Genomic DNA, 24,485 nt, shown 5'->3' on the forward strand with positions numbered 1-24,485 from the left:
ATGAAGTAGTCGATTGGCATTATAGTACATGCAACACTGGCCTCTGATCCCGTGTCGAAATGCACAGAGAGAGGTGTTGCGAAAAGACCATGCTCCACAAATATTAATTTATTTCATCCCATGAGAGAAGGGTTACCTTCGTGCCGTGCAAGCGTGTTCCACTAGAGACTTTCACCTCAAACTAACGTGTCCCCATTGAGTTAATTGCATAAACTACATGTGTCTCCTCTTTTGCATGTTCTTCTTTAGAGCTTCAACTGTTCAAATTGTCTTCCCACTTTTGACAATATCTCATCCTTCCCACTGTATATATAGGGAGGGAGCAAAGAGTGTGAAGTTCATTCAACTCTAAAGAGATAACAATGGCCGCTTCAGTTGTAATATCTATTCCGGATGGAGAGGGGGTTCTTTCTCTTAAAAAGGAAAACAAGTTTAAATTTTCCCATCTTCCCATTATTTCATTTCTGAGAGAAAAGAAGAAAATCCAGTTTTCTCTTCCCCCCATTGTTTCCTTTCTTAGAGAAAAGAAAAGTAAGCATGATTTGATAAAACTGATTCACAGTTTCAAGGTTGGAACCGCCCTGGTTTTGGTTTGTCTTCTGTACCTCCTGGATCCTCTTTTCAGCCACGTTGGAGAAAATGCCATGTGGGCTATTATGACTGTTGTTGTCATCTTTGAGTTCTTCGCAGGTTTGTTTGTTTTTTTTTGTTTTTGCCACATTCATTCTTTTTCTGGTTTTTGTCCAGAAACAAGAAAATGTTTGAGTGCTTCAAAAATATTATAATTTGTGGGGTGATATTGCAGGTGCTACACTAAGCAAGGGCTTGAACCGTGGGATTGGGACAATTTTAGGAGGGGGGCTGGGGTGTTTAGCAGCAGCTTTAGCTGAACAAGTTGGTGGAATCGGCAACGCCATTGTTATTGGTACTTCTGTTTTCATTTTTGGTAAGAGTTATAATAAGCTTATATATTCTTCTTCTCGGAGTGACTTTTCATTTCTGTATTACATCAAATTTGAGCTAAAAAATTATGGGAAACTTCACTTGCTCCTTCCAAACTTTCAAGTTTTTTGCAGATACCCCCCATTGTTAAAAAACTCACTTTCATGTATCCAATTTCGATTTCCTTTCACTTTTCCCCTTCCGTTAGGATTTTGCAGCGGTCAAATGAGTAAAAGACCTATATACCCCTAAAAAATTTTAATATTCCAAATTTACCCTTATTTATAAATAAAAAATTAGAAAAAATTTCACTTATCTCCCTAAACTTACGCGTCTTTTGCAAACACTCCACAATCTTCAAAGTCTCTCACTTTGGTGTATCGAACTTTAGTTTCATTCAAAATACCCCTTACTATTAGATATTGGAGTTAAATCGAATAGTAGAATGAGTAAAAGACCTTTATACCCCTAAAATTTTTTAAAATTTCAAATTTACCCTTATTTATAAATAAAAAATTATTATAATAATTATTATATTAAAAAAAAAAAAAAAAAAAAAAAGTGACCCACACTTGTGACCCTCCAATGGGTCACCTTGGTGACCCACCGAGGTCTTTCAAACTGTTAGAATGCAGCATTGCTTTAATTCATGAAAGTGTAAGGAGCGGATAGAACACCGATGAACCCACGGGTCAAGAGTTTTTTTTAATAAAAATAAGGGCATTTTAGGAATTTCACACCCCTCCGTTAGGATTTAACAGAAAATCCTAACGAAATGTGGTAACTGAAACGAATCAAAAGTTCGATACACCAAAGTGAGAGATTTTGAAGATTTGGGAGTATTTGCAAAAGGTGCGTAAGTTCATGAGGAGTAAATGAAGTTTCTCCAAATATTATAATTATTATATTAAAAAAAAATAAGGGCAAGATTGGAATTTCTTACCCCTCCGTTAGGATTTCACAAAAAATCCTAACGAAATGGGCAAAGTGGAAGGAAACAAAAGTTGGATACATCAAAGTGAGAGTTTTTGAACAATGGGGAGTGTCTGCAAAAAGCGCGAAAGTTCGTGGAGGATAAGTGAAGTTTCCCCAAAAAATTAATTGATTTTTCTTTCCTTAATTATCATCTTATGAGTTGATGATCGAGAGACATTTGATGGTACGTTCCTTAAGTTGAGTATGTGGATGTCATGACTCTTCAAACCCAATGTAATACGCTCCTTAAGTCTAACACATTGAGAGACATTCGATACATATCCATCGGGCACTCGAACATCTTTAATCACTTTTAGAAAATAAGTTTTATCCGCATTAGATATCGTGTGGCAAACTGGGTCATATAAGTTTTGCCTTTTTCGTCTGTAAATAGATGAAGAGAGAGTTGTGAGAGAGTGATCAGAGAGCTGAGAGAGAGCTATAGTTGAGAGTGGGTTTGTGCAGATCGAGGAAGGGAGGGACGGCGGATGTTTTTACTGTAGCAACGTTGCCAATTTTCTAATTGGGAACATGCACTGTTGCAACATCCCCAATTAGATAATTGGGGTCTTTGCTACACAGCGACGTCCCTTGATGGTCGTTTTGTAAAAATGACCCAATTCTTAAAACATGATTTTTTTTGTAGTTGGATGAATTCTAACTATTAAAAACAAATAAGCTTATTAGTTGAGGGTGGGATGCTGAAGTTTCATACCACAAAAGTGAAAAGTGATTCTGTTTATGAGTATGGAAATTACACAGACGCACAAGCTAAAAAAGACAAAATTGTCAAACATTCTTACTAAATTAGCGTCCTTAATTTACATAAAAACGACATAAATTGACGTTAATTATATCGACACTAATTTTACGACATTTAACCAAACCAACCCCAACAGGAGATGTTAGTGTCATTTTTCCAAAAGATGCTAAGAAAAAGGACACTATAATGAGTAATGTTATAAGCCTTTTTATAGAGTCTTTCTATAGTTATCCAAAATGTGATGTGGCTTTTAAAATTATCATTGAATTTAAGATGTGATTTATTAATTTTTGATCTATTGTTGATTTTAAAAGTCACATCACATTTGAAATGACTATAAAAAACTCTAAAAAAAACTTATAGCATTACTCCACTATAATTATCAATATTTTTTGGTAGTGGTACACACGTATACATATTTCCTAAGCAAACTAAAGGTGGCAGCATCCTGGAGAAGTGCATTTATTTATCATGGAGAAAGTGTATTTATTTATCATGAATTTGTCCGTATCCACATGCATATACGTCCAAATACAAAAATAAATAAATAAAAACAATCTTAACATGCAGCCTCATCAATGAAAGACATACACAAACATACAGTAATTAATTTAATGAAATGTTGAAAAATTTCAGCTGCAGCTGCCACGTATGCACGACTGATTCCGAGGATTAAGAAAAGATATGACTACGGGGCCCTGATATTCATCCTGACCTTCAATCTGGTAGTGGTGTCTGGTATACGTGCAGAGAAGGTGATAGTATTAGCCCGTGAACGTCTCTCAACAATCGCAATGGGTTTCGCCATCTGCATTTTCATAAGCTTGCTTGTTTTTCCCATATGGGCTAGCGATGAACTTCATGACTCCATGGCCTCTAAATTCGAAGACCTCGCACGTGCTCTTGAAGGTAATTAAGCTTTTTTCTTCACTTATTCTCTCAATATATAAAACAGCAACTTATGTTGTTCTTTGTTTATTATTATAGGGTGCCTGGAGGAATACTTTGGTTTCATTAACGAAAAGGAAAACCAGCAGCCCACTGCTGCAAATTTTACTAGTTGCAAATCCATCTTAAACTCCAAGGCAAAGGATGAGTCACTGGTATAATATTATCTCTTTTCTCTTCGGTACTCCATTTAATTATTTAATTTATATCATAATACTTTCCCACATGATACTTTTTCACACGTGTGGACTCAAACTCTTCCCTAAAAGGTACTGAGATCTAACACGTGAAAAAGTTAATTGAAATGCGAGGTAAAGAACGATCGAAGATATAGTTTGAACTCAAAATCTTTGGTCTAATACCATAATAACTTACCACTTATCTTAAAAGTTTAAACTTTCTATATTCTAACATAAAACATTGTGAAAATACAAAATTATCTCAAAAGCTTTAAGCTACCAATGTAGGAACTTGATGACCTAAATGATAAGAGCAAATAAATATGTACAAGTAAAAGGGGAAAGGGTCCATGCTTATACAGTTATACTGTATTAATTTTCAGGCAAATTTTGCAAAATGGGAACCATGGCATGGAAAATTTGGGCTCTCCTACCCTTGGGGGAAATATCTACAGATTGGAGAGCATCTTAGAGAGATAGCAGCAACCATCCTTTCAATGAAGGGTTCTCTTCAATCCCCAAGACAGGTACATATAATTACCATCTCTATTAATTAATTTGCTCTTAATTATCATATATATCCATTTGAGTATTACATGCAATAACTTTTGTTTGGCTTTATTTCTTTTGAACTATGTGATCATTAGCCCCCAACAACTATGGGGGAGACATTCAAAGAACCATGCGAAGCAGTTGGATCGTTGCTTGCACAGACTCTAAGGGAGCTTGGAGAGAGTGTGTTGAAAATGAGAAGATGCCATGCAGAGGCTTCAATATTGCCAAAGCTGAAGTCAATGAGAGTGGAGCTAAACTCGGTTATGTCACCTTCGAAGCTGGGACCACTACAGAATGGTGGATTTGCAGTGGCAACCTTTGTGTTCACGTTGATGGAGATGGTGGAAAAGGTGGAGGAACTGGCAAAGGAGTTGGAAGAACTTGGAGAGCTTGCCGATTTCCATACTCAATTAGCTTTAATTTGTCCCTCTAATCAATGAGCAGTGTGATGTACATAACCATTTGCCACATTTTGGCCTGGGATATTATACATGTATGCTTCTGAAAAAAGAAAAAGTAAAAAAATAAAAGAACAAAAAATAAAAATTGAGGGGGATAAATAGGGGAAAAGTGAAGATTATGGATATTAAAGAGATATGATGCGGATGAGAAAAGAATAAATTAGTCTTTAGTTTTATTTAGGTTTTATATTTTAAGAGTTTGTATTGTGCAATTTAATAATGAGCCTTTTTTTTTAGATCCTTTAATTAGTGCCTACTTTTTTTGTTTGGTTCTCTAGAATTCGTGGAAATTAATCTCTAAAATTATAAAACATCCCAAGTCTATGTGACCTGTTTCCTTTGATTCCCTATCTTCATTGTTTCTTTCTCCATGAAAAACTATTTCTTGAAAATGATTGTTGGACTCACTACAACAAAAAAAACCGGTTTTAGTGACGGTTGGGATTGTGTCGGTTTAAGAAACCGACACTATAACGTGTCGGTTTCTTTTCAACTGACACCAAATTAAAAATGATGTCGGTTGAACAATAACCGACACTAATAATATTGTCGGTTTACTGTTCAACTGACACTAAATTAAAAATGGTCTTGGTTGAACAATAAACCGACAATAATAAAGGTGTCGGTTTACTGTTCAACCGACACAATTTTTAATTTAGTGTCGGTTGAGCAAAAACGGACACTAAAATTGGTGTCGGTTGACTATTCAACCGACACCAATTTCAAATTTTGAATTTTGAACACAAATTCAACCCTCCTTTCTAATTTGAATCTTTTTTTTGGATTTAAAAGCTTAACCCACTATCAATATCCCATTTCACATTTCTTCATTTTTTTTTTTTCTTTCGTCTTCTTTTATTTTTCTAACTGGATCTACTGATTACCCCTTTTTTTTCCTGCATTTTTCTATAGGCAGCCGTTCATTTGGTGGTTCCTCAACATTTTTTCCAAGCCAAAGCAATCAAGAGGAACTAGATGTTTGTGAATCTAAGCCCATTCAAGAAGTGAAGTTTTGAGCTACCTCCTTGGAATCCATGGTTGATTTTGTGCATGTCATTTTTGGATTGCAAGCCGCAAGAGCCAAAATCACATGAAGAAAAAGCCCAACAGAGAGATCGATGTTGGCATCAACAGAAAGAGATTGAGAAAAGAGAGGGAGAAGAAGGAGAAAAGAAGAAGAAGAATGAGGTGAAGAAGAAGGAGATCTGGATCTAATCGACATTAAAATGAAAATAAAAATAAAAATGAAATGTAAAAAATTAAAAAAGAAATCAATAAATAAGTGGAAAAAATAATATATATATATATATATATATATATATATATATTAGAACTTAATATATCAGAACTTAATAAATTAGTGATGGTTTTTTAAAAAACCATCACTAATTAGTGTAAAAAACAATCACTAATTAGTGTCAATTTTGCCTAAACTGAAACCTTTTTTTTCATTTCTCTACCCTTGTTTAACTATCCTCTGGAACTATCACTACAAAACCGTTACTACTTTTGTAGTGACCGTTTTTAGTCCCAAACCATCACCAAAAAACCATCACTAAACCTCTATTTTTTTTGTAGTGACTTGTGAAAGATACTCCAGCTAATCAGCTAATCAGCTCAAAACTACTTTTATTCATGTTTTTTCTCTTATTATATAAATTGGTAGTACTTCATGTGACGCGTATTTGGTCGTGATCTCTTGTTTGCTATCCACTAAAATTTTTTTGGATATTTACTATGCAGGAACTAATAGCCGTTTTTAACTTAGCATTATGTACGGTTAAGTGTGACATCAATTTATTATTTTGTGTCAAAAAAATGTCCCATCCGTCCAGAGGTGGAACCACCGTAGCCCTTGATAGTGGATCGGCCACCCAAAATAAAAGAGCCAACCCCTCAGTTTGTGAAAAATTAGTGCCACGTGGAATTGATATAAATATTGTATATGCCTTTAAGGGGAAGAGATCTATCCAGGATAGTAAAATGACATTAATTAATGACGTTTTTTCAAACTGTCATAAATCCAAACGTCATTAAATGTGAATTTTTTTGTACTAGCTGCAAGGAAATGTTCCTTTTTAGTCGGCCAACCTATTACAAGGACACCAATAGCTAAAATCTAGCAACTTTATTGCCTAAAAAAAAGAGGACACAAATTTCCTCTAAACTGGTTTAGAAAAAATTTTCTACTCCAACCTATTTCAATCAGGATAGAGTTTTCCTCCAACTTAGTTTGGGGGAACTTTCTTCAACCCAGTCTACAAAAATGACATGTGTCCATTTTTTAATAACATGTGAGATGTATATAAGTTTTTAATATTATTTATTCCAACTTTGCCCCTACTATTAAAAAAATATGTGCATCTCACATGTTTAAATGACACATGTCATTTTTACATACTGAATTAGAGGAAGGTCATCCAACATAGTTTGGAGGAAAACTTTGTCCTTCCACATGTCAATTTAGTAACCCAAACATTCTAAAAAATTGATGTTTGGGTTACTAAATTAGTGAAATGACAATAAATGACTATTAAAAATATTAAAAAAGTGAAAAATATACTTTACCCCTAAAGTATCCATGCATTTGCAATTGCTCCCAATGTTTAAAAAGTGACATAAGACCCCCAACCCCCAAAGTTTCAGACGTTAACACAAATCCCCCATCCGTGTATTTTGGCGTCACTTTGGACGGAACCCAAGTCACATGCGTGGCACGTGACACTTTTCAACCAAAAAGTTTGAAAATGCCCTTGGTGGTTAAAGTGTACACACAAATTACTTCGAGGGTTAAATTAGTGTAAACATAAAAAATAAAAATAAAAATAAAAAACTAAACTAAACTAAACTAAACTAAGCTAAGCTAAAACAAAAAAACTCGGGTTAATTACCGTTTTAATACCAAGGCTCTCCCTTTCTTACTTTTATTTTTTCTCACATAGGTTACAAATCGTATCACACATAATATCTGAGTTATGGGAAAATACCAACTTGGTACCTCCGTCATTCAAGCCCAGAATAGCATCTCCATGCATAAAGAAATACATCAAATGATAAATGTTAAAATATACATATTTTAGCCCATTAATTTACATATGTTAATCTCTTAGTATTTGATTTCTTTTTGTATATATATATTTTTTTTATCATTTTTTAGGTTTTTGAAGAAAATGAAGCGTTTTTAGAAAAGCTACAAGCATAAAGGGCAATTTGGGAAAAGACTATAGCATGGGATCGATCGCACAACACCTAGGCTCAAGCTCATCAGTGCTTGAGCGCCCAAGCCAAGGATCGAGTGCTAGCAGTGATCGCGCACACAAGGAGCAAGCTCGAGCGCATTAGCGCTCAAGCGCATAAGAGGGACGATCGAGCGCAAACTAGCGATCGAGCACACCTCTTGTGAGCGCACGAGCGCCAATAGTGATTGCGCACACAAGAAGCAAGCTCAAGTGCATCAGCGCTTGAGCGCATAAGAGGAACAATCAAGCACAAACTAGTGATTGAGCGCACTCGTGCGCTGGGCGGCGGCAGACACAGTTTCAACTTGGTTTCAACTTCTAAATCCAAGTCCAACCCAAATTGTGAGTTGTTAGTCCGTACATGAATGTTCAAGGCTCTCCCAAACCCTATAAATAGCCCTCAGATCATTAGAAAAAATATACAATTCCAGATAGAAGAATTGGAGCTACTTCTAGGAATTGTTTTTGATTTCTTCTTTTCTTTTCTTTTCTTTTTAGTTTTTATTATGTGTAACTAACTCTTTAGTTATGGGTTAAATTAAATCCCTAATAATATATTTTTAGGATTTCAATATTGGCGTCTTTGTTACAATCATATTTTGGTATTTTTAAATTAATTATTTTCTGGTTAATTGAATTCCTCATATGAATGTGCCTAATCATCATATGCATGTACTTGAATGTGTTATTTAAGTCAATTTGGATGACCGAGTCCTGGGCTTAATAAAGTGACAAAAGAATCTCATCACGGGTTCTTGGAGTAATCAACATGGGGAACCGGGAGTAGATAACATGCCCTATGCTTCATGTGGTTGTCGATTTTCATAAATTTATGCTTTCTTAAAAAACAACTTAGTAGATATCATGCTAAATTCTTTAAGAAATAAAAAGAATTATAATAGATATCATGCCTAATTCGTTACTTAGGGAGATCAATAGCTTAAGGAGTAGATACCATGCCTTTAGGTTGGCAAGCATTAAATATATTGGTATGATTGAAACATTGTCATATTGTTATCTTAATTAGTCTGATTAGTGGTGAATGTCAAAACCCTAACCCTTTGGTTATTTATTTCATTTCAATATTTCAAAATCATGACAATTTGTTATTTTATTTTGGAAAATCAACTCTAAACAAAATCGACAATCCTCATGGAAATGATCTCGTATTTGTCTATTATACTATTGTTTTGATCTTGTACATTTGCGAGTAAAACGTACCGATTATTTGCCTATTAATTTAGGTAGGTAATTGTCACAACATCCATCAAGAATGAAATGCTAACCCAAGCTTAAACCAAGATTAAAGGCAATAATATAACTAGAAGCTCAAAACTATCAACTAAGCTAACTAAGAAAAGCATAACAACTAAGTAAGGAACAAGCAAGACTTAGAAGATTACCTTCTTGAAGCAAGGCCTCCAAGAAATTTCTCATTCGGCTTCAATAACTCTCACAACTCATAAAAACACTCAATTAGAGGTTCCAGAGGGCAACAAGGGCAAAATGAAGCTTAAGGGTTGAGTGTTGAGGGGTATTTATAGGGTAGAAAAAGTCGTGGGCGCTGCTGTGACAGTTCTAAAAAGTAACGAACGTTCGGTACTATAGTGCTAAGCATTCGCATACTGTTTACCCAGCGGTTTTAGGGTTGCAGCTCAGGCAATATCCAATGGTCAACCAAAAGTCAACATATGTTCGGGATGGTCCCTACACGAGCGCTCATGTACTATTTGCAGGCATACGTTCGTGTGGACCACACGAGCATCTAGCCAGTGGGTTAAAAATCCCAAAAATGACCCTCAAGTTACCCTAGTGACTCAAAAGTCCAATTAATTCTCTAACCAAGCTATCTAAGCCTGGTTAAGTATTTGAGTCATTACATTCTCCCCTCCTTATAAAAATTTTGTCATCGAAATTTCATGATAAAACATTAAAGAAATACACTTAAAGGGAAGAAATGTTACCTCTCATTCGTAGTATCGTCGGTATCATGCTCAGTCGGTTCCTGGGCTATCTCCTCCCGTTCGCCAATTTGGCTTCTCAAGTGTTTGATACGAGACTGGGATGTAGAAGCATACCGTGAGTCAATCAGAACCTTGTATTGGAATTGCCTTCTAACAACAAAAAATGGAAGCACAAATTTTTCTTTGCCTCTAGGAATGGTTAGGAATTTGGTGCTCAAGAAGTGGACAAGTTAGAAAGGTAGAAGCCAACCAACATTAATAAAAGATAGGAGTACCTTTATTTGGTGGGTAAGCCTGTCGCCGTCTAGCGCAAATCTATCACTTGTACTTTCCTTCCTCTTTCTCTTTTCCCTCTTTTTTATTAATTTATTTTTATTTTACACAGCCTTGTCAAAATCATTTTTGAATTGAGAAAAGGCTTGCTGATTGGTTGGTTGTTCACTGTGGTAAGTCAATGAGGGGCTTTGTGAGAAAACAAAAATATTTGGCTTAGGGTCATATTGAAGGTGGGTTGGTCGAGTTACCATGAAAAGCTTACTTTATTATAATGTTCACCACCTCTAAATCACACGGGCGAACAAGCAATTTGAGAGGGAAAAACAAAAAACAAAAAAAGTTCCCAAGCGTGGCTTTTTTGAAAGAACAAACTGTATTACCGGGTGAGGTGTCAAGTGGCCATTAGGATTTTGAAAGAGGAGCAAATTTGTTTATGGAAGGCTGGTATTATGCATGTAATCCAATCACCGAAGAAGTGAAGAATTTTCAAAGCATTGGTGTAGCAAAATCATTTCAAGTTGTTACTTCAGATATCTTAATCCGTTTACTAAGGGTGTGTTTGAAATTGTGATTTCGTAGATAAATAATACGATTTTAAACCAAATTGCAAAAAAATGAATTGTTTGTAATTGCATTTTTAAAAAATTGTGGTTTAAAAAAGTAAAAAATTTGCGTTTTCAAACCGTAGATAAAGGAATTTTTTTTTTGAAAACGCTCAATTTTAAAAGCTAAAGTGGGATTTTAGATGTCAAACCGTAATTTAGCCAAACGCTTACCTGTGTTTTGAAAAATCACATTTTCAAATCGTTATTTTCAAATCGTACTTTTTGAAATCTCAAATCCAAACAAACCATAAAAAAGGCTTAACAAGAGTTGGAATACAATAGTCACATAATAACAGTGCATGTACACTTTGAATGTAATATATAGACAAAGATGCTCGCCCGTATTTTTTAATATTTTAATTAAATATTTTAGTTTTATATATATATATATATATATATATATATATAATTAAAATATTAAAAAATATTAAGAAGCACGGGCGTGCATCACGCCCGTGTTCTCTCCATCATCACTCCCATAGACAAAAGGTGAATTATATGAGGCCCAATATCCTTCCACTATAGACCTTTAGGTGTTGACAATGGACATAAAAATAAAGAAACAAACAAGAAACAAAAGGACGAGGAAACAATACAAATCAACAAAGACAAGGAATCTTACACTATTATAATCACAATGGTGGACAAATCAATGAGCCCTGCCCAGCCCACATATTAAAAGCCATCAAAACATCCATTTGAACCCAGATAATGAAAAATCAAGAAAGAAGCAGAAACAGAGAGATGGGGTTTCCTCAAAAAGCTACAGTAATTACAATTGCAATCTTGTGGGTTTGCAGCGTTGCAGGAGGTGTTCCAAACACTGCTGTCGTAACAGTTCTCTGCAACTCTGGAGTGTATTCTCAGGGAGACCCTTTTGCAGTCAGTTTAAACTACGTCGTTGCAGGATTGGAGACGGTTACCCCAACGAGCAAAAGTTATGATTACTTCAACATATCTCCTTATCCTAATGCTTTTGCATATGGCCATGCTGCTTGTAACCAAAATCTGACCACCTCGGATTGCACTACCTGTCTTGATGCTGCAAAGACGGCCATGCTTGGCACATGTCAAAGCCGGATAGGGGCTCGAGCGCTGCTCCATGATTGTACAATGAGGTATGAGCAGTACCCATTTACTGATTAGAAAGATGGGTAACCTTTACCCAACAGATTGGACTTTATTATGGATTATTTTATCTGCCACGAAGTTTCTGCAACATTATTCATTTCAAATGTAATAAGAATTCTGTTGGTGAATGGGAATTTGCTTCAATTTTTTCACTTGTAATCTGATGTTAGACTCTTATGGGAGTTGTATTAGTCCCTTTCATTCATGAACAAAAATCCTGGACCACAGCCACAGGTGAAGCAATAGAAAGAAGAAAAGTATGAGGAGAGAAATTGTTCCTATGTGGGCTTGCAGGCCAATTAAGTAAACCCTTGTGTACCTGTTATATAATTAAGGTAATGCGGAAAATCAACCATTGATTTTTTTTCTTTTTACAAGCATTTGTTGATTCAAATGCTAATTTTCACTGTCACATCATGACAGTCGTTCGAGAATCTACTAAATTTCATTACATTTGCATGAACATATTTGAGGCCTATTCTTCCTTCTTCACGAGGACAGAGTATCAGAAACTCATATTCTGCTTTTACTGATAGATTGTGTGATTAATAGACAGCATCAGAACAGAGTTGAAAGCCTCAGATCTGCACTGAATTTTCTGGTGTAAACTATGCAAACTAAGCTAACAGGAAATCAATTGTCAAGGGAATTACAATATTTTTCTATGTATGCAAAATTTGGGTGAAAATATCCCCAAACAAAAAATTACACCTTTTTTTTTTTCTGTTCTTTCTGAAGAATTACATCATATGCCAAATAACCAAAAACCTATATCTGTATATCTTTTCTCAACTATCAAGTTTGCCCACAACAAACCTTCCTAAGCACATTCTGACCCTAAATTTAGCACCCTTTGGAGTTCAATTGCCGATGTCTAGTGAAGAAGCGCCACCATGCATTCCCCCATAAACCACACAACAAAACAGACATGATTATCACCTCTATTTAGTGCATATCATCTGTCAACAAAACTTCTCAACTGCTAACCAAACCCTGCCGACCAGAAAGGAGCACCAACCCTCAGCTATATACAATAATATTGCCGGTGTTGTGAAAGCAGCAGCCAGCAATCTGAGGAATAAGCTCCATTTTTTTTTATAAGCTGAAGTCCTTTTATCATGTTAATGGGTATCAGTAAGCTGTTGGGACCAATCATAATGGAGGTTGAGAAGGTTTTGTTGAAGTTCCTCTGCCAAAGAATTCCCGCTTGAGGAGAAGTGCGTAAAGAAGCTCATTCCACGAGTCCGGGACACCAGGCAGGCACCAATGGCTGCAGTCTTGACGGTGGAGAGAGGCTGGCCCAGTGTCAGGCCCTCTATAGTAAATAGAAGCATGGCCATCTTTTCTCCTTGATGTCATGTTTGTTACTTTCAATAAATCCAATTTCGTCACTTGTGACTCATTTGCACGCTCTGTTAACATTTCAGAAAGAGTTTGGAAATGGATATCTGATGAAGCTGACAATAAGCCCAAGTCAGGTAGGTTTTCTAAGTGACAACCACCACCGGAATTCCAGTCGCCACCTCTGTTACATTCAGGCAAAATTTTAGTTAAAAATCATATTGCTTTATAGATGACAAAGAATAACAATCATATTGCTTTATGAAGTGAATAAGAGCATTTTATCTCTTGTGGACTAAACAAAGAAAGTTGGAAATAGTCATGATTTTGAAAGTTTTCATTGGCAATTGCCTCGTATTTGGTCAGCAATTTGACAGAATATAAAAGAGAAAAAGGATTCATTTTATCTCTTGTGGACTAAACAAAGAAAGTTGGAAATAGTCATGATTTTGAAAGTTTTCATTGGCAATTGCCTCGTATTTGGTCAGCAATTTGACAGAATATAAAAGAGAAAAAGGATTCATGATGCACACCTTAATAAATGGTAAGAGGACTGTACAAGTATCATATACTGTTTAGATTATTTCAGATAGTGATTTAAAGAGTCCAGGGTCACAACTTCGCATTATGGAACTGTCCTCTATAAATATTTTAGGGTCAAGCTACCCCTATGGAGATATCTAGAATTAGTGTATCTGGTTTAGCAAATGATGCATATGCTAAAACTAAAAAGATGTTGAAAGCTTAAAACTAAGAGATTTTTAGGTCAAGGAGATAGATAATAAAATAATACCAATGAGACTAACAGAAAATAAGTGACAAGGAAAACCTGAAATGCACAGCAGAGTGGGTTCGGAAGAGAACATAGGTCTTGCTCATGTTTACTTGACTACCAATCCAATCAATAAGAGTCTCAAGCGATCGTCGGTATGCACTTTCAACACTCATATTCATCTTCACCTCCTTACCTTCTTGGAAGTAACAACCCCTAACAAATAAATACAAGGATCACACATCATATTCATTATTATATAGCTTGAGGCAGTAATGCCTCTACAACATCAAGAGTGAATTAGTCCCTGCAAACAAATGACCTGCTGTAACTTCTCTTTTTTTAAAAAAAACTTTCATGAAGGATATAAAATCAAACTTAAATTCTAATCTTCATAATCCACAACCCTATATAATTTGGTTTTCAGAAAATTCTTCCTAAACACAATGGAAATTTTACAAGCAGAAAAAGAAAGGAGAGAAGAGACTGAAGGAGATCAAAGTGACTTGAAAGGAGATGAGTAGAGAAGAAAGTAGGAGAGACAGAATTCTCAAGTCCCTTTTCTTCCACCAGAGAATAAAAAAGAATAAAATATAAAAAAGTTAGGTGTCCACTATCAACTATAATCTTGAGAAAAAAAAATGCTAATTGCCAAACAAATGCTACCATAGGAATCCCAATTCTTTAGATGACAGCCCCTTGTATCAACTGTCAATGCTTAATGTGTATAAGTTATGAGCCATAACAGCTGCTGAAACACTCAAGGTGTTGGAGTGAGTATGTTGTGTGTGCGTGTGTTTGTGAGAGAGATAGAGAGGGTTGAATCACCAAGAGAATATTTTGAGGAGTTAAAACTCTTGCAACTGAGCAACAGAACCAAACCAACTCCTTCAAGCACATAATCATACTTGAGCTGATATAACCGGGCCATTGACACACCCTCTTCCTAATATTTATGTCTATGTCTTCTTTAAAACTCCATCACTCCTCTTTATCACCTTTTTAACTCAATTTTGTCTCCTTAACCATTGTTTCAATGTATCTTCATACTTCCTCTACCTCTTCCAGGACCACCAACCCATACTACTGAAAAGATCTCGAACAAATATCACTAAAAAGGTTTGCAATATTTTCTCCTCATCTCCTCCATATCTCATACTAATTATACTTTTTTCAGTACTTGTTTCAAGGCTGCCCAAGATTTTGTAGGTTAATCCCAAAATAGAAAACGAGGACTAAGAAGATAGAAGGAAAATGTCTAATTTTGTAAAATAACCATTTCTTTCCCATCTGGGTTGAGTGGGGAAACAGTAGCTAATGGCAATAGCAACAGTGCTATACTTATGGCAGTGATGGTAACAGCGATGGTGCTAAGGGTGGTAAAGAGATGCAAATGATGTTAGGGGTAGCAGCAGTGATAGCTTAATAGCAACAATACAGTGGTAGTGAATAAAATGTGCTAGCAGCTTGGTGATCGCCTATAAATTGTGCCTCACAGAGCCATCATTTCAAAGAGAATAGGAAGAAGCAATATTATTCTGTTAAAATATTTATTAAAAAAATTACCATCTTCTTTTCTTATCCACTGTTTCTTTGGAAATCATATGTAGCCTTAGCTAAGTTAGGAATGTGAAGATCCAATTGGACACTAGATAACCATCTATGCAATATGTCCATTGATACCTTCCTCATTATGGTTCATTGACCTAAAAAACTGAATTTAGTTTTCTAGGGTGTGTCATAGCAATCAATTCTCCTACTCAAGGTGGATATGAGGTCTAACGACATTATGGTTTATGAACTATCTTTTACTTGGCTCCAACTCATTCCTTCAATTTATAATTTCATATTTGAACCTTCACAAACCAACTATATGTTATATGCAAATGAACACCACCAAAAAAAACTTCTTCTCAACTAATTGTGTTTATATATATATTACGTATGTATGTATGTATGTATCTACATATACACACACAGACACACCATGGATTGAACAATCTGTATATTGGCAGCAATAATCCTTGCCAGGGATAGAGCTGCCTCAACCATGTCCTTAATGATGCAAATTTACTCAAATTGGACTCTTTTTCTCATCCTGGATTCCTACCTCTCACCCTAGAAAGTAAACATTCATATGCTTTTCTTTTCCTAATATCAAGAAGTAAGACCTTGATTGTCAATCAAATTGCTAAACTATTGAAACTAATCATTTATCTTGAAGATGCCAAGTCTTCTGGTGAATTTCGTCTATTCATAAGACTCCTTGATATACACATACCTATGTTGTTGGTAGGAGATGAAAATAGATATGGAATGAATGTAAAGAAACCAGGTCTTAGGAAAAAGTTATCAGATAGAAAATATTTACACTTTGATGGTCTTCTCATAATTCCACCAGTGGCCAGCATTGAAAACAAGCACATCTGCATCTCTCCACTTGTTAGCAATCCAGTCAATTCGATCCACTCTCAGAGTTAACTTCACCTTTTTTGGAGCACCAGCTGGAGCCCGGCCCTGGACTACTAGAAATGGAGATCTGTAGTACTCAACTGTGCAGTTGAAATCATCAAACTTGAAAACCAAGAAGCCCGAGTGCTTTGTAATGGGGGTCCCATTCACCTCATAGATAGAAGTCTTGTTGGGAATAGCAGAGGAGAGCATGCAGAGGAGAGATTCCCAATGGTTCCTTCCAATTGAGTCACCAACAAATACAACACGCCTATTCCGCAGCTTTTCCAACATCTTCACTGCATCAAATCTGTTCTCAAGAAGAAGAGAATCCCATATAAGAGTTTCTTCTTTAATCAAAACGGTAATGTCAAGAACAAAATCCTAAGTAGTGAAGTAATTGACATCAGAGAAGCTTTACCCCTAAGGTTGAAAATCTTAAAACATATTAAAACGATCACTAGGGCTGAATTGCAATACTAAAAAAGAAAAGGAAACTGTTGATTACATGGAAAATATAAACATACTTACACTCTATTTTTTTTTTTTTGATAACGTATGAGAACTTTACTCAGATTAATTGCACGTCGCAAACGCATACTGTACAATAATCCTCACCGTTAATCAAACTCCTACGGGTAACTGACCCTACCCACCAGATCCAGTTACCAGGTAATCCAGGAGCTTTTACCCCTGACGGGCTAAGTAGTTTATCCTTATGCCCAGGAGACATATAAACATACTTACACTCTTTAAAATAGAAAACGTCAAAATGGCTAATAAATAAAAGAAGGAAATTATTGATGGAAAATAGAAACATACTTGCACTCAGTGAAATAGAAAACGTCAAAATGGGTAATAAATAAAAGAAGGAAATTATTGATGGAAAATAGAAACATACTTGCACTCTTTAAAATAGAAAACGTCAAAATGGGTGGTCAAAACAAGTAGATGGCTAAAGAGAGGAAACCTTAATTTCAATCGATAAGACAAAGATCAGGCAGAAAAAATGAAGAAAAAGAAGAACCGTTTCACCAAAAAGGGATTGTTTGGGAACATGAGTTTGATGATAGGAGACAATGAAAATAAAAATAAAGATAAATGCAGCTGAATTGCAGCTAACCTACACTTCTTTTTTTTAAAATGGACCCTCATTACTTGAAACCAAAGCCAAAAGTTCACCAGCACGGCTAATCAACAGAAGAGAAACACCCAACAAGCTGTACAGAAGCCAAAATTACTCCAACAGACAATAACAATGACAAGCAATAACCTCGAATTAAGGCTCAATTAGCAGTTGAAAAAATAGACTTTCTTAACTGCAGCTGATAAAAAAAAGAAACTACGACAGAGCTAGTTTGATCATAAAACTTAAGTTACACGCACATACCAGAAAAACAATTTCACAATTTCCAAATTACACACTAATAGGCTCAACAAATTAAAGTTTTAAACAGGGAAACATAGAAAGAAAAGAACTATTCATCAAAACAAAAATAATGAATTCTCCATTTGGTTCCAAAGAAACTTTAGGAACCTCCTGTCCACGCTGAGTCTCGTTTACCTAATTAATTTAGCTGAGGCAAAATCTTCAATCTTTGGAACGCAAACCAACAAACAACATGACATTCATAATTTTCTTTCCTATGATTTCTTTTTCAGAATCTTCTCAGCAACCAAGCAGAAACTGAAAATACAAATGTGTTGAACATGTATAAAACCTGGGCAAGTTGCAATCTTTGGGCTGCCAACGCCATTTAGTGTAGAAACTATCAGGCCTGCCATTCTCAGTGCACCTAAAACCTCTATCCAGGAAAGCGCAATTCTGGGACTGGTAAAGTGGATAGCTCTCATCCCACTTCCAATTTCCATCAAACACATCGCACCCATCACCACCTTCATCAAGAAATTCCGGCCGTACCTTTACATTGTCAGATGATGACGAAGATAATGAACCTTGCAAACCAAGCCAGGTGATTCCACGACCAACACTGTCGTAATCCAAGTAAAAAAAGAAGGTAATGAACAGGAGGGTGACCAGGAAGAAGGAAAGAATACTTAGAGAAGGCTCAAGAGGGTTGAAGCGCTTGAATTTCTTGAAGAAATCCAAGTGGGTCATCGTGTCTTCTCGGTACGGTGAAGCTGTGCCCTTTGCCATCTCTTGCTTGAGTAAAAGATTAAAAGAAAGATTAAAGATTCACGGGCGTCTTACAGAATGGTCCAAACGGTGTTTTAAAGGTGGGTTTTAGAGAAAAAGAGAGAATAGGTGGGGACTGGGAACAGAAGAGCATTAATGGCGAAAACCGCTTTGCACTGTATTTGTGGTTTTCAAAGCAAGAAAATGAAAACCCGGTTAAGCATTCAAAAAACGTTTCTGTTTTCCTTATCAAATTGGTTTCAGAGTGAGAATGAGAGAAAGTGATAACTCGTTCCACTGCTTTGTGGGTAAAATACAGGTATTTCAGCAAAAATGGTAGGTCTATTTTGGGTAGAAGAAATCAAGATCTTTAACAAAACCCAGAAACAAAATCTTGAATTTAAAAGAGAGCAATTTATGGCAAATGCTGTTTACCATAAAAATCACAACTTTCGACAGTAAAAATGTTGAACTTGAAGTTAACCAACCTTGCTACCACTTTAGAGAGAGAGTTTAGGGGTTGTGCTTTGTTGGTGGAATCCACGTGAATGATAAAAGTGGACTTAACCTGATATACCACGACAAACAAACTGCGCAAACAAACCGCGGAGACAGCGCCATCACTATGGACTACGGTGACAAAATACCAAAATTGTATTTTTTTTTACTTTAAGGCTTTCATTGTAGGCAGTTGGGCACTAATTTCAGGGTAATTATTGGATTAATTTTAGGAGTATTTCTTGCGTCACTCTCCTACTCTTCTAAAAGTGAAGTTTACAAACTTAATGATAATTTTAAAAGCTATCATTTTTGGATGGATATAAGAGTGACACAAAAGTAACTTTTAGCATTACTCTAATGATTAAGGGTGTCCATTCGGGATTTGGATCCCAGAAAATATGAGATTCTCATATTCGAAAATCTGAGCCATCCATTTTATCTAACGGTTTAAACAAATGCAGAATTTTGTATTATCAAGACAAGAAGATTTAACATGTTAAAAATTGAAATTAATTACCTCGATAACACACAAACTTGTGTATTTGTTTAGACCATTAGTTGAAATGGAATGCTCAGATTTTAGAATATAAGAATCCCATATTTTAGAAAATATGAGGGGATCTCAATCCGTCCATTCGTGCTTGGGTATAGAATTTGAATGGCGTCAATAAATTGGTATATAGATTATATGGATTAACTCAACTCGACCCATTTAATTAAACGAATTAGATTCATTAGTCATGATATGGTCTATTTAAAGAGAAATATTATGATTCCTCCTCCTATTTTCTTGGTTATACGTGGATATTGTTTTTTTAAAAAAATAAAAATAAAAACTTACCCTATCGGAAAAGGGAAATGCTAAATGTTCTTCTTATCTTATGTGGATATTATTTTCTAAAAACCAGATGAGAGAAATAAGGGTCGGATTCTTTTTTGTTTTTTTTTTTTTAAATAATATCCACACTAGACCAAGAGAATATCCAGCATTCTCCCACAAAAAAAATAAAATAAAATAAAAAAATAATCACGTAAGACTAGGAGAACACCAGGAATAACAATAGCATTCTTCTTATTTAAATAAAAGGAATGTTAAGTGTTCTCTTTATTCTAGGTATATATTTTTTTATAGGTAGATATTTTTAAAAAAAATAAATAAATAAACCCTTATTTCTTTCACCCGGTTTTTAGAAAATAATATTCACCTACACTCAGGAATATCCTTAACATTTTCCTTTAAATAAGCAAGTAGACATGACTTGACGACAAGCATAACCTATTTAATAAACATATCATATTGGGTTGACCTGAATCAACCCACATAATCCGTTTAATTAACAAAAATTTTCAATTATTGAGCATGAAAATGTTATTTTATACAAAATATTGGCACAATAATTTCTAATTATTGAACAAGAAACTAAATTAAACTACTGAAGTTATATTTTATAACTAGAGATAAGACTAATGGTATTTTTTTTTTTTTTTTTTGTCTTAGACTTTAGAGTTTTAAATTTTTAATGATATATTTTTTTTCTTAAATTGACATATTCAATAACAATCGTGTCTAATAGGGTTGATCCGATTTAATTTAAATTTCATTTTACTAAATTCTAATTGGCCAATCTTTTAAAAAAATTAACAGCCCTAATAATAATGATATGACTCTCAAATAGTCGAGGTCATTGACTAGTATTGTGCTTAGCCATTAGCCAAAAGGACTTGTCTCTGTTTTGGTTCCGTCCACTGATTTGCTAAGTCTACATCATTATTGTTATATACGTAAATGACACAAAATTTTGTCATATCAACATGATAAATATTGAGATGATAATCGATGATTATATTCTAAAGAATCTTAATGCTTATCTTAATAAATAATAATAAGGATATTTTTGGAAATTCCAAATCAGTTGGAAAGACACTTTTTTGTCATCACTTTCACTAGTTTCAAAAATATAAATGAGTTTTCCATGTCATGTGGATGAAAATGGACCCCTTGTTAGCCTATCAATGCTTAAATTCCCAAATCAACACATTTAAAATCATACCCCTTTCACACTAAAAACCCTTTGTATTTTTTGCTTCTATGTATTTTTATTATTATTATTATTATTATTTTATAACAATTCTTTTTCTTTCTTTTTTTCATTCTGCAATGAGAAATTTTTTCCATCAAAACCTGATTTACGTTTTGTTTAACAGCCATTTTTTCTAGATTCCACATCACGGGCCGTACAAGTTGAAGGAAGAAAATGAAACTACATGATCAATCGCAATCCCTTTCGCTTTCTCTATCATCAATCACAAATTTTTCCACATGTATGATAATTTCTTTTTCATCGGTCAATTAAAAGATAATCGAAAATCTAAAGCCACTACTCTACGGATTTCGTGTAAATAAAACCTTAGAAACCGATTAAAAGATAATTGAAACCCAAGATATTAGAAAAAAACCTCACCTCATAGATTGGTCTAGAAACCAAATTTAAAGAGAAGACAAACAGTAAACTAAGAGTCACTAGACTTATTAGTCAATATTGTGTTTTTAGAAGAAGGAAAGAGTTGGGGAGAATAAGGGAATAAACGAATTTCTTTCATTTTCCTAGCAGTTAAAAAAAAAAAAAAAAAGTGCACTCAAATGGGGTGGCCAATGTCCTCAAGAAGTAGTTCAATCGGCTGGAACCACGCCTAATGAAGCGGAGGTCACTAATTCGAATTCCCTTTTCCTTATTGTGTTGACATGTAAAAAAAAAAATGGTGGCCAATCTTATTCTTTTTTTTTAAAATAAAAGTGGTAGCTAGATTTAAATATTTTTTAAGAGGTTTGATACGGACATAACACAAACCCAACTTATGGCTAATTTCTTTTCTATGTGTAAAAAAAATTTGAATTTTAAATTAAACAAATTGTCTTTTTTTCCAAATTTTCAAAATCCCAAATCCTCTCTATTATTATTATTATTTTTTTTTTTTTAAATGACACGTAAGAGAGAAGTTAGCCATAAGTTAGATTTAGATTTAAATATTTTTTAAGAGGTTTGATACAGAAATAATACAAACCCAACTTATGACCAACTTCTTTTCTATGTGTAAAAAAAATTTGAATTTTAAATTAAACAAATTGTCTTTTTTTTCAAATTTTCAAAATCCCAAATCCTCTCTATTATTATTATTATTTTTTTTTAAATGATACGTAAAAGAGAAGTTAGCCATAAATTAAATTTATGTTGTGACCTTAACATTTTCCATTTTTTAATGCACCCACTTCATGCTCAAAATCTGAGTTTAATGTCAAACCAATTAATAAAGATTATGTCAATCTCAATTAGAAATAATTGAGGGCCCACTTCAAACAAATATTTTTAAGTGCTCGTCCACATACAGGTATTGGACAACTGCAAGCCTGTAACGTGGCAAACACTATTAGAAACCACCTTAAAAGAGTCTTACATAAAAACGCGTCTCCAACCTCAAAAACAAGTATGTCTCTACCGTCTTAAGACTTTGTCACAGGAGACAAAGTCTTCACACCATTTTATTTTTTTTTATTGGAAGGTACAAAGGACTTAATTTGTGTCATATGCTTATAGAAGTTATTGTCTGGATTTCCAAATTAGTTAAATGACACTTTTTTTTTTTTCTCACACTTTCACTTATTTTTTAAAAAACATAAATGAGTTTTCCATGTCTTGTCGATGAAAATGGACCCCTTGTTAGCCTATCAATGCTTAAATTCCCAAATCAACACATTTAAAACCATGCCCCTTTCACACTAAAACCCTTTGTATTTTTGCTTTTTTTATTTTTTTATAAGAAATTTTTATTTTTTTTCATTCATTTTATAAAGATATCATAGATACAATGAGAAATTTATTTCATCTAAACTTGATTTATGCTTTGTTTAACCGTTATTTTTGCTAGATCCCACATCACTAGTCATAAAAGCCAAGGAAAGATGATGAAATTAGATCCAATCATATCTAACAACATGAGAAACAAGTTTACATTTAACTATTTGAATGTCACCGCCCCAATCAATTTCCATATCCGCAGCATATTTCAACAAATCGCGTCCCTGCCCACTACTCGATCCATTAAAACTTTTCCGACTAAATAATGATTTCCTCTCTTTTACAGCTCCGCTACAAAGCGCATTATCAATTGCAATCCATTTCGCTTCCTCTATCATCAATGACAAATTCTTCCACATATTTGATAATTCCTTCATCATCGGTCAATTATTTGACCCCAAAAAAGAACTAGAGAGAAAAATGAAAGACATATCAAAGATCTGAAACCAATGACCACTACTCTAAAGATTTTGAGTAAATAAAACCGTAAAAACCAATTAAAAGGTAATCGAAATCCAAGATAGCAGAAAAAACATTGCCTCATAGATTGCTCTAGAAAGCAAATTTAGATATATGACAAACAGCATCCTAAGACTCACTAGACTCACTACTGTGCTTTGCTTTTCAGAAGACGGAAAGAGGAGGGAATAAACGAATTTCTACCCTCCTCCTAGAATGATTATTCTTGTTTTCTCTCTCTAGCGGATTAAAAAAGAAAAAAATTGATTTACCCATATGTATTGAACACGGCATAATACAAGTCAAAAAATTAGTAATAAAATATGATAAATAATTTAATTATCTAATGACTGACGTAATAACTGACACCCTAATTTTTTGTGTGTAAGAATTTGGAAGAAGATTCTCATATCAACATCAAATAAAAACACTAACATTTGGCTATTGTTGCTTAAATACTTAAATTGAGTAATCCAGAAATTCAGATTTGAACATTTGTTGAATTTGCAATCTTAGAACCCTCAATTTACAATTCTATAACCCTCACAATATGTTGGAGAGTGATAGATAAGAGATTTTGGCTTATTTGTTTCTCACGTTCATGTTGTAACTGATGAATAATCACATACTAATTTATAGATAAACCAAGACCATTATGCATAATCAAACGTTGCTTCCTTCCATCAAGGGAGACAACATTTTGTGAAGTGAAATAACATTTCACCTTAAGTAGTTATCTATATATTTAATTACTAAAATAATTTAGTTTAGTAAAAATTCTCATAATATAATATAATATATAATATAATTATATATGTTACATGTGAGTCACCTTAAATCTCCTTGTAAGAGTTGACTTCTAACAATGTGCACTCAAATGGGGTGGCCAATATTATTCTATTTTTATTTTTTTAAGTGCTAGCTAGATTGTG

General features: G+C 34.4%; 3 protein-coding genes across 3 annotated transcripts; 2 read left to right on the top strand and 1 right to left on the bottom strand.

Moving 5' to 3' along the window:
* Nucleotides 1–362: 362 nt before the first annotated feature.
* LOC132169073 (aluminum-activated malate transporter 13-like) lies at nt 363–4,802 on the top strand. The gene is made up of 6 exons (XM_059580160.1): nt 363–690; nt 806–946; nt 3,317–3,589; nt 3,668–3,783; nt 4,191–4,334; nt 4,455–4,802. Exons 1-6 carry the CDS (start codon nt 363–365, stop codon nt 4,800–4,802), a joined length of 1,350 nt encoding a protein of 449 aa, XP_059436143.1.
* Nucleotides 4,803–11,651: 6,849 nt separating this feature from the next.
* On the top strand, nt 11,652–12,053 carry LOC132169074 (antifungal protein ginkbilobin-like protein). The gene has a single exon (XM_059580161.1). The coding sequence runs from the start codon at nt 11,652–11,654 to the stop codon at nt 12,051–12,053; it is 402 nt and encodes a 133-aa protein (XP_059436144.1).
* A 570-nt stretch (nt 12,054–12,623) lies between these two features.
* LOC132170292 (protein trichome birefringence-like 10) lies at nt 12,624–19,269 on the bottom strand. The gene is made up of 4 exons (XM_059581214.1): nt 18,324–19,269; nt 16,523–16,912; nt 14,209–14,367; nt 12,624–13,563 (listed from the first exon to the last, which is right to left on the bottom strand). Exons 1-4 carry the CDS (start codon nt 18,758–18,760, stop codon nt 13,191–13,193), a joined length of 1,359 nt encoding a protein of 452 aa, XP_059437197.1. The 5' UTR covers nt 18,761–19,269; the 3' UTR covers nt 12,624–13,190.
* Between the last annotated feature and the right edge of the window lie 5,216 nt (nt 19,270–24,485).

Source organism: Corylus avellana, chromosome ca2 (assembly GCF_901000735.1).
Source record: "Corylus avellana chromosome ca2, CavTom2PMs-1.0".
In the NCBI taxonomy this organism is placed as follows: domain Eukaryota; kingdom Viridiplantae; phylum Streptophyta; class Magnoliopsida; order Fagales; family Betulaceae; genus Corylus; species Corylus avellana.